General features: G+C 36.0%; 1 protein-coding gene across 1 annotated transcript; it reads right to left on the bottom strand.

The window, feature by feature from the left end:
- Positions 1-1,542: 1,542 nt before the first annotated feature.
- LOC103436511 (presequence protease 1, chloroplastic/mitochondrial-like) lies at positions 1,543-10,326 on the bottom strand. The gene is made up of 19 exons (XM_070822311.1): positions 10,142-10,326; positions 9,847-10,030; positions 9,572-9,746; positions 9,323-9,455; positions 9,120-9,196; positions 8,438-8,521; positions 7,856-7,946; positions 6,877-7,370; positions 6,594-6,758; positions 6,301-6,519; positions 6,060-6,187; positions 5,360-5,549; positions 4,408-4,485; positions 4,208-4,305; positions 3,527-3,794; positions 3,269-3,428; positions 3,020-3,197; positions 2,439-2,513; positions 1,543-2,022 (listed from the first exon to the last, which is right to left on the bottom strand). The coding sequence occupies exons 3-19, from the start codon at positions 9,614-9,616 to the stop codon at positions 1,869-1,871; spliced, it is 2,637 nt and encodes an 878-aa protein (XP_070678412.1). The 5' UTR covers positions 9,617-9,746; positions 9,847-10,030; positions 10,142-10,326; the 3' UTR covers positions 1,543-1,868.
- Between the last annotated feature and the right edge of the window lie 604 nt (positions 10,327-10,930).

Below are 10,930 nucleotides of genomic sequence, written 5' to 3'. Positions count from 1 at the left end.
TTTCACAACATTTGTTTCATTTTTTTTTAAATTCTATTTTTTCCTATAACTTCCTAAGCCATTATACAACATTAAACAATATGAAACAACATTAAATAACATTAACCAACATAAAAATTATACAACATAAAAAAAAAAAACGTTTAACAACATGAAACTTAAACAGCATTTTTGAATTCTCATTTTTTTCCTACAAATTTAAGTTGTTGTAGTTTTTAAATTTAAGTTGTTGTAGTTTTTAAATTTAAATAATAAATTATGTTTGACCCTATGGCCCTTTGGCCTTCAGTTGGAGACGGTTTTTTGTAGCTGGGCTAAAACGAGCCCTATGACCCTTTGGTCATCGGTTGGAGATGTAGGCACATATGGCCCTGTACTGTTCATTAAAATATTAATATCTTGGAGGGCCAAAGGGCTAAAACGAGCCATCTGGCCCTCGTTCGGTTGGAGATGGTCTAAGTTCTTGTCCTGAAGAAGCTCGTGTTCAAGAGGCGGCTAGACTCTACTGAGGTGCACCTAAGAGTTTTTATCATGGATGGCCTAAATTTAATCCCCAATTTCATAAATGGTAGTTTTTATAAAAACAAATTCAAACATAGCCAAAACCACAAGTGAATAGACTCAAATACCCTCAAACTTAAAAAACAACAGAAACCTATGTATTAAAAGCGTGAGGCGTGGGCGAGGCATCCGAGGGATAGCCCAGCCTAGGCGTGAGGCGAAGCCTCACAGGACCTAAATTTTTTAATATATACACTAAGCGTACACATATATTACATTAAAAAAATATTTTTAATCAATAATCACCCTGAGCACACACATATATTATATATATATATATATATATATATATATATATATATATATATATATATATATAATAGAGGATGAAAAGCACAATGAGCACACATATAACAATACAAGCGACATCACACAAGTCTATTATATAAAAAAATAAAAATCAGAAAAAAAAAGGCAGAGAGATGATAGTGCAAGGAAGAGGTAAGAGACAGTTAAAATCCTACCCAAAATTTGGGTTTGGGAGTAAAAAAAAAAAACTGACATTTGTGAAATTAGAGACCAACTACTTTTGGCCATATATGATAAATTCTCCTGTAATAATTATCGAACTTTCACCATATACATGTCATCATCAAAACTAACTAATTAATGAATCTTCACAATATGGCATATACATGTCATTGGCTTTCAAGTCTAGTTACTTGAAAGCCAAGACAGAAGGTGGGAGTCAATGTTGCAGCAATTTCTGAACTAGTCCTTCAATTTATGGTGTAGTGCTATCCTTGAAGAGGGGTTCTATTTCTATCTTTAATTTCAAGACTTTAGGTTTAGGTCGCTTCTTTAGGTTTATGATAGGCTAGGCCGAGTCGTTAGAAAGTGTGAAATCTAAACTAGTCTAATTTACGGAGAGTATTTAGATTTGAGTGCGAAGGGCGAGCATACTGCCTCTGTCATCTAGCCCAACCACATCAACAATTCAAAGAGTTTAGGTCGCTTCTGTAGGTAGTACGAAGAAAACAATTTCCTAGCAAAATATTTTATATTGGAAACTGCAAATACAAGTTAGGTGTTTCCCTTCAGACAAAAAGTTGTAAAAGGCATGAGGAAACTTTTACCTAAGTAAAGGTTACCCAGGAATTGTTCAGTAGATAGTTACTGTCAAAGGTTCCTTCATAGCTACGGAAATCCACAACGGTAAACGCTAATATCTGCTTGCGGCCCCTGCTCTGCAGTAACATGTTTAATTATTTGCATTCCATGACAGAAGAAGCCCATATCCTAAACAAGGTGAAATTCAAGTGTTCCGAAAATAGCCACTGTTAATTTGCTGCTTTTTCTGAGAGGTCTCATCGAGTGAAGAGAGGTGCTATCAATTGTTTGAAGAGTTTAGGTCGCTTCTTTACTGCTGCTTTGATATCCAATGGCGATCCCACTGCAACCACAACCCCCTTATATTTAACTGCGTCGAGTGCATCTGCAAATTTCTTGAAATCCTTCAAGCTGTGATCAAGGGTGAAGGAATAACAATGTAAACATGTTGTGTCATCAATGTAAATCTTAACATGTATGCGCCTTATGTTGTCGTAAGAAAATCTAAATACGAATCAAATATTAGCTTCTGTTACATGCATCATGTGAGCCGTCCATGGCCGCCAGAAATGAAATGGAACTGCAATGATTCAATGAAAATGATGATGCTTTCACTTGGACAAATGTAAGTAGTAAATTTTCATCAACTAATGTCAGATCAACATGTACGGCTTCAAATTCCCTTCTCTTTGTCATCCGAATCTAGTTATAGCAGTAGTACTGCTTAAAACTTCATAAAAATTTTGTAAAGATGACAGCCTTAGTACAGTGAAATCCCTCGAATGCAATAGTTAATATCAGCTAAAACAAATCCTGTCCCTCTTTACCTGGTTGACAATATCTCTTTATGTCTCTTTTGCCTTTCTTCTTCTGTGACTCCCATTAAATAGTCCTCCAGGAAACTGCAGCAAAACAAAACAAAAGGAATGGGGAGAAAAATTAGGAGTAAACTCAGAAAAACTTGTGAAATGATCATCACCCAGCTCTTGCGGAAGGTTGTGTGCATTAGATTCAAATGTGGAATTATGGGGTTCATACACTTTGTCGTTCCCATCAGCAGTCATATTAACAATTAGCCGTTGGTGTCAGTTCACACTATTTACTGTTACGATTCTGATGAGATTTACTAGTAGCTAAGTGGGGTTGTGATCGGCATCAATTGAGTAATTGAGTGGTATTAGTGTAATAAGGTTGTTAGGAGGTTATTGGTATAGTTGTAATTGGATAAGAATAGTTAGAGAACAGAAACCATATAGTGAGGTTTGTAAGAAAACAGAAAACAGTTGAGAATAATACTGAATTCCTTTTGTCTTTCTCTCTCTCTCTCTCTCTCTCTCTCTCATGGCTTCTTGAGTTAAGGTTGATTGAGGGTTTATCATTTACAAAACAAGAAGTGATGTCCACATACCTACTACAACTTTTTCCATCACGAAGCGGGCACGAATCATCTCTGAGTGCCTGAATGATGGCCCTTCTAAGAGTATTATCATCTATTTCTAGTTGTCGTAGAAGATCTCCAGTTCCATCATATACGTCAAGCGTCTTTAACAACTTGGGGTCCCCATCAGACAAGAAAGAGAATACTCCTACAAAACAATTGTCAGTGAGGTTTTCAAACAGCAAGTCCATGCAAATTTATAACATGGAAAATTTTTACCTGTGTAAATATCAAAGTAACATGAAGCAGATGCTCCACCGCTAATTCCTACCCGATCACACAACCATGCATCATCAATAAATTTGGAGATAACATGTGTACTTCCATTAAGCTGATAACCAGTGTCATGAATGTTAACAGACTTTCCAACATAATTAACCTGTATAAAGCAAGAATTAAGAACAATTAATATGAAACCAAAACCCAAAAGCCCATATACAAAAAGGAACCGCGCAGAAAAAAGGATTATATTCGAACCTTAATAGGCATTATGATGGCCTCATTTTCGGAAGGTAGTCTACCTTTCCATGTAGTTCTTCTTGCAAATGGAGACTTATGAGGCAGCAAATCCAGAAATTTCTTAATAAACTTCTCAGATTTGGTAAGATTCTTCCTTTCAGAAATCATATTTATGAGGCAACCTTTTCTACAAATTATGGACTTCCGAATCTCCTCTAGGGATGAAGAAATGCCATCCCAATCTTGATCAACTTTCTCTCCAAGCACTTGCAGAAACTCCAATTGACTAGGTACAGAGAATATACAAACTGTATGAGAAACTACATCAATCCCATTACTTCTCATAATTCAATGCTGAATTATCCATACTAAAAGAAACTATTTGTGCAAGACTTGAAAGCTTTCTGATTATTCATATTGAACCTACACAAGTTATTCCTCATCTCAAAGAGGGATGCACAGGATAGTGCAAATATTTAAAATGGCAACGTCAATAGACCTAAATTTTTAAATCCTTCAGTAAGATGTATATTAAACAACAAGAAAGAAGTGGTTAACTTTTATGTCATTGCAAACCGGAAATTATAAATGATTCCAGGTTTTCTAAAAATACACTTCACACAAGAGGAACAGACACAGGAAAAGTAAGGATGCATAGATTAGGCCAGAAGACAAATAACTTGAAAAGCTTAATCCAACCTGATACCAAAAAGTTGTTCACGAATCCACCCAGAAATATTTAGCTTTGCTTCCATCCTCGCAGCAGCAATTTCATGATAATTAGCAGTCTCTTCGTACTGAAATGACATAATATAAACGCAAGATTAGATAGTTAATTGTTAAAGATCAGCAATCTTAAGTTGTTAACATTGAGCTTTTCTGAATAAAGTCAATAATACCTTCACTATAAACTGGGAAACTATCTTCTTAAACCGCCTCTTGTCTGTAAACTGTACTTCTTGAAGAACAATCTTGATCTGCAATAACATGAAATGAATGCATGAAAACCTTGATTTATTGTCTACCAAAACAACTATTTGAGAAACAAACAAAAAATTCAAATCAATATAGAAGAAAATGATAAAAAATTTAGTGGGTAATGGCACACCAAGTGCATGCCCAGAAACCTTCCCCTGTGCAAAAGTAATTGAAAGTGTCAAATTATAAGATCAGTTTCTTAGTGAAGGGACTTTTATAAAGAAAGGCAAACCACTTCAAAACTTATATCAATTTACTAATGAAAATCATTGTCAATTTTGCATGGGACATTTCAAATCCAGTTATCCATAGAATGCATCAAGATATTTACTCCATACGTTTTACAGCCCTAACATGTAACGTGAGACGAAGAAAAGATTCTGAGGTGTCTCACTGTGACTTGGCAAATGGCCTAACCTAAGAGATTATTTAATTTCCTTAAATTTTTTATTTTTATATTTTGGATTGCTGGATGAACTGCTTCATTTCATTTCTGTTTTTCACTAAAATTATTGTTTCGCCAAAAATATATAGAATTGCTTCATTACATGAACAAAATAACGATTATAATGTGTAGGAAAATGGATTCATTCCGCACTCAGGTATTGCTCTGATGTAACCTATACGCATAAGTCTGGACAAACTATTGTCAACTGGTGCAAGGAAGTAGTACACAAAAATAAATCATCACATGTCTTTGTTAAGAGATGCAACCGATAAGGACTCATAGCGAAATAAATTATATAAACACACCCAAGAATGTGAAACCTAGTTCACCCAAGTTCGAATTTCCCTTCACCATTGATCAGAAAAAAAACAAAGTAAACTGAAAATGCTCATTTGCTGGCTCTGAAAAAAAAAGCAAAACAATACCAGTTCAAATAGGTCTTCAGCACGTCCTGCCATGACTTTCCCTCCAACAACTACATGGCCGCATGGATCTTTCTTGCACCGTACCGACAAAATCATTGGATCGATTGTTAGTCCTCCCGTTTTTCTTGAAATCAAGTGACGAAGTTCATCAGAACTCATGTCTTTTGTATCCATCTTCAGTAACGTGAAACTGTCAAGAGCATCACAATATACTAAAAAATTAAGATCAAATTTGGCTTAAAAGAATTTTTGTTTTTAAAAAATGACTGTTCTTCAAGTAAGAAACAGTTCATTAAAAGAAAAATTTAATCACAAGTTTCTTCTTAAAGATACCCGCAGTTATATAATTCTGCATAGTTCCCAAGTAACTGAAGCTGATACCTTTTCTATGTCACCACAAGAGTGTCAGAAATTGGAGACCATGTTTTGTGTACATAAGTATCGGACAAGAAAGTTATCAATGAAACTCGGGGGTTCTACAAATATTACAAAATTGCGTTTAAGGCTGACCTGAGCATAGATTTCTCAAAGTTAGAGAAAACATAAAAATATTCAATCAAAAAGGGGCTCTCGCATATCAAATAATCTGTTTTTTTTTTTTAAGTTTCATATCAAGTAATCTGAGGGAGGTGGTCATTTATGAGGATGAAACTCAACCTTCTTAATTTCATAATTCATGGTAGGGTTTAAAACATCTTACCAGAAAATAGGTACCAAAGGAAGAAGCTCTTGCTTTAGTGAACCCATATTGAACACAATTTCAGTGTAAAGGACATCATTCGTGAAGAGTTCATGCTGCAATACTTTAACTCCATTGACATACGCAACCTACATACAACAGATAGAAAGCTTGTTATTATTTGTTCTTGCAGGAACTACACCATAAATAAACTCGTATTAATCATAAACACAACAAATCAGAAATTTAAGGTGATTATAACCTCTGTGGGAACATGAATAGGTTCCTTTGGAAGGTCTAGCAGAGATAGGCTTGGAACACTTCTCAAAGCTTCTGGTGGGTCAGGAGTTTTCTGCTTCAGTTGCAGCTCCTGGGTAGCACGTGCCAGCTCAGCAAGATCTTCTTCTCTCATACCACCTTTAACTTTCCTCAATATTTCTTTCTCAGCTTTTTCATCAGAAGAAACCTTTTGTGGATCAGGCTGCAAAAGAAGTTAAATGTTAGGAGTAATAAACAGTGCCACAAAGTTTGGCACAAAATTATTCGATTGATTACCCGCATTGCTACCACAACTTTATGAGGATTCTTCAATATGAATTTCTCAATTACAGGAGAGAGGACAGCCTTAGATCCTTCCTTTTGTATTCTGGCATTCAGTTCCATTAAAGATTTTCCAAACTTCAAAGGCTCAAAGGGTTTCATCTCATGTATCCATTTATCCTATAGAAAATTAATATATTAAGATCATGATCAATAATAAACGGCTATAATGCCCGGAAAGTTTTATGAAAGAAAACAAAAACAAAGAAAAAACAAATTAAAGAGGGGTTTATCTTACTAGGGACAGAAGCATTAAGGTCAAGCCTCGAGATTTTTTAAGGCCTCCTCTGAGAATGAACAACTCCATTGCAGTTATGGATGCTTCTACATAATGTGTATCAAAGCCTTCCTCGACAAATACTACAAGTATACTTGTGACAAATAGTTCTACCTTTAAAATGTCATCGCAAGAAACATTAAACACCGCAATGCGAAATACAGGTTGAAGGAGATGAACAATCTCGATATAAACATGATAACCATATTCCTGCAAGATTCGTGTCAAGTTTCCCATCATGAAATAAACCAAAACATCAATTGTTTGCTCAGTTTCTGTGTCTAAGGGCTTATCACAGAGCATCCAACTGAGGCATACCACATTTTCCTTCTCTAAATCACCGGATTTATCAGAAGGATAGTTCTTTAAAATCCTAACTGACTCTGAAAATAGCCTTTGTGGTTTAACCCTTGATACATTTGGAGCTGAACTTGCATCATACATGTCTAAGTACTCTGAGAGAGAGAGAGAGAGAGAGAGAGAGAGATTAGTTTTAAAATTATATTGTCCTTCACAATCAATAAAGGGAAAAACAATTACATAAATCAAGATGTTAGTGACCAATTATTGCTCTAACAGCTGCGCATTGGTTTTCTTATTTTTAGATAACGTTTATTTTAATTCTGCAAAACAAATTGGGTATAAACTGAAATGATGGACATGACAAACTTGTATAATATACAACTGTTCAAAGTACGTCACTAAAAGGGAAAAAATGTCGTAATAGATAGTGTAAGAGGCATTTTCTATTCATGCTTTTAAATGCCAGATTAGTATCCTCAATAGTTTCTTTCTTGAACTACAGCTTCTCATCGATTTTCTTTTGGGAATTCGCCCACTATTTTAGAGAAAAGACCAAATAGTCATGCAACAAAAGAAGTTTCCAGGAAAACACAATTCATTCACATGTATGTACACAGAAATAGATTTGTTTAAATACCACTTAAAATGTGCAGGCGTTCAGTTGGATCGTCATCTCCATAAAACCATATCTTTGCGTTGCTCGGATGGTAGTTTTTCCAGTGGAACTCCTGTAATTTTATTCTCAATTCAGATTTCAGAAAGAAAAGCACTATAGCACTAAAATAGTATTTAAGGAACAATTCGCATATATGTGTGTGTGCACGTGCATGTGTGAATTCAGAGTTAGATAATTTGACAGAAGATGGTCCCATAGAAAGAAATTAATCAGGCTATTAGATATCAAAAAGAATTTTTAATACTATTATGCTACTACAAATGGTTCAGAAATTCAGATGAGTGTTCGGCTGCCTTTGAAGGCAACATGCAGAGGATTCTCCAGGGCATTCCTCAAAAAATTAGATTCTGAAGTCTAACAAAAAGAAGTTATCCTTCTGAAAATGAAGGAAACAAAAAGTCTATTGGACCGATGACCAAACCATAAAAAAATACATCCTAACGCCAAAAGACTCATAACACACGAACAACCACAGTTTTAAAGTTTATCATGGTATCTGATATAACAAAGAACTAATCTTCCTCTTCAGTGATCACAGCAAACCTTGAAGTTCTCAAATGTCAGTTGGGGAATAATGTTTGGATCCCCTGCACAGTCAAACCCGTAGGTACTGTCTGGAAAAAGGCCCTGTAGAAATGGAAACCAGATGTATGATATTAGAAATATACTGAAAGAAATTAAAAACAGAAAATATGACAGTAAGCAAGCATAATATTAATAACCAAACTGGTAGCTCTCTAGTCAGCAACGGTCAGTTGATAACAGATGACTGTGTAGCTTAATACGTGAGAAAAAGGGATTGCAGGTATATAAACAGAACAAATGACCTCAGAAAACTCTACCATTGTAGTAAGCACACGAGTATCTGATATATTGCCAGAAGCTATTATGTTTAGTAAAGTAGGTATACAACTCATTTTTAAACCTTTAGCCTAATATTATGTAGTTATGCATAAGGTAATGATTTCTATGAATAAGGAGATGATGTAGGGAAGGGGGGGGAGGGAGGGAGCGGGGAGAGACGGAAATGCTTGGTATGATATCCATCAGCAAAGAGAAAATCACAATTGCGGAAGACTATTTGGGGGCTCAAATCATAATCATTTGGGGTGTACTAAACAATAAGACTTCCCACGGAAATGAATTGAGAGAGATTGGATAAAGTTATATGCAAACCAGCAAAAATGTCACAAACATACAGAATGTACAATTAGACAAGACTTGCCTGCCAAGCAGCCTGCCTCAGTACATTATCAGGCCCAGGCCGAGAATAGAACTCTTTCATCTTATTGAAGACAACGCCTGAAATTATGAACAATAAACATTTTAAGAGGAAATGGCACATTAGTTTCATACTTGGAAACAATGAAACTTATAACCAATTTACAGAAACACAAGAGAACTGGGCATATGTATCAAATGTCCAACCTTGATAAGATATATCTCCAGAAGGGTCGTTGAGCTCGTAATGCCAACCCTGCTCCTGGAAAATCTGGACGTCCTCCACACATTTAGGAAAGAAGACGGCATCCAGGATTACATCAATGAGATTATACAATTCCTGGTTCAATCACAAAAACCATGCAAGTTTGGAATTAATACAGATTAGCTAGATACAAACAACATAGAATAGACCCACATTGTAATTTCTTTTCCAGTTTCGCCTCTCATATTCACCTTTGTAGTTGTGCAAGCACCAGAGTAGTAGGTCTTATCAGCCATTGCTTGTGAATCCAGAATAGTACTGAAGCTCCCATTTTCCAACTCATCAAATGGTTTTTTCACCGGGTACTATCTCGACCCACATAACACACTGTGATGCAGTATGCTGGCGACTCCAGTCGAATCGGTCCTTCATCAACAGTTGAATAAATTAACAAACAAATAGGCGAAAAGCCGAAAAGGGCAAATGCATTACATGAAAAGGCAGAGATTTTTGGAAGACAACTCACGGTATCGTTTGAAAAGCAATGCCGAAGACCTTTTGCCTGGCGCCATTGGACAGAGACATGACTTGGGCGCCGGTCTTTTTGTGCCGGAAGAGCACAGCGTTGGAGTCGCAGTCTCCGATGAATTCTTCGGATATCTTCTCGAAACCGAGCTTCTCCGCAACGTCGTCTGGCACACCAGGAAGCTCTGCACAGACACACACCAACAAAGGAAATAATGAAGAAAAAAATACTTCATAAATGGAAAACTTACAAAAAGAGTAGAGCTTGGATTGGGGTTTTGAGAGGCAGATGTAACTGTCGGTTGGGAGATGTAACTGAGCCGAGGACATGCCGACGGCACTTGAGAAGAGAGACGGCGGAGAGAGGAGGCGCGGTGGGACTGGGAAATGGGACAGTTGCGGTGGCGACGGTGGTTCAATTTCTCAGAGGAGAAGTTGAAATGGAGAGGAAAAATATGTGAGAAAATATGATGAAAGAGGTAAATGAAGTGGAGAGAGAGAGAGAGGGTTTATGGGGAAGCGTGACCGGCTGACCGTACTTTGATTGCAGAGCTGACCGTACGGCCAAGTTTAGCGTATTAGTGGGGCGGTGCTTTGGGAGGGAAATAATTACAACTCCTAGTAGGAAGAAGCCGAACCAAAACAAGCCAAGCCAACTCAAGCCGCCGAGTAATCATGGTGCTTAATCAAGTTCAATTAATTTTTTTTTAATTGAAATAATAATAAGAGAATAATTATTGTCAAAATTTAATTTGATGGTGGATGTAGCAATTGAATATGAACATTAAATCTTCTTCTCATCCACTAAATGTGTCAAATATTTATTTTATAATATATTGCATCTCATGTTACATTAACTATCAATAAATAACTGGGCAAAAAAATTTAAAAAAAAACTATCGATAAATAACTAAATGACTTTAATTTTCATCCTATGGATTGGTAGTGAGATCCATATATTAAAAAATAAATTAAAAACATATGACGCTCAAGCCTTAAACTATTAAAAAAGACAACATAGTGAATCCATATCAGCGTATAACATTTCGGTTGACTTAAAACTCTAACAAGCGAACCTAACTAAC

The sequence above is a fragment of the Malus domestica genome, chromosome 05 (genome assembly GCF_042453785.1).
Source record: "Malus domestica chromosome 05, GDT2T_hap1".
Lineage (NCBI taxonomy): Eukaryota > Viridiplantae > Streptophyta > Magnoliopsida > Rosales > Rosaceae > Malus > Malus domestica.
The sequence above is the reverse complement of the archived record's forward strand: the minus strand, read 5'-3'. Positions and strand labels throughout refer to the sequence as shown.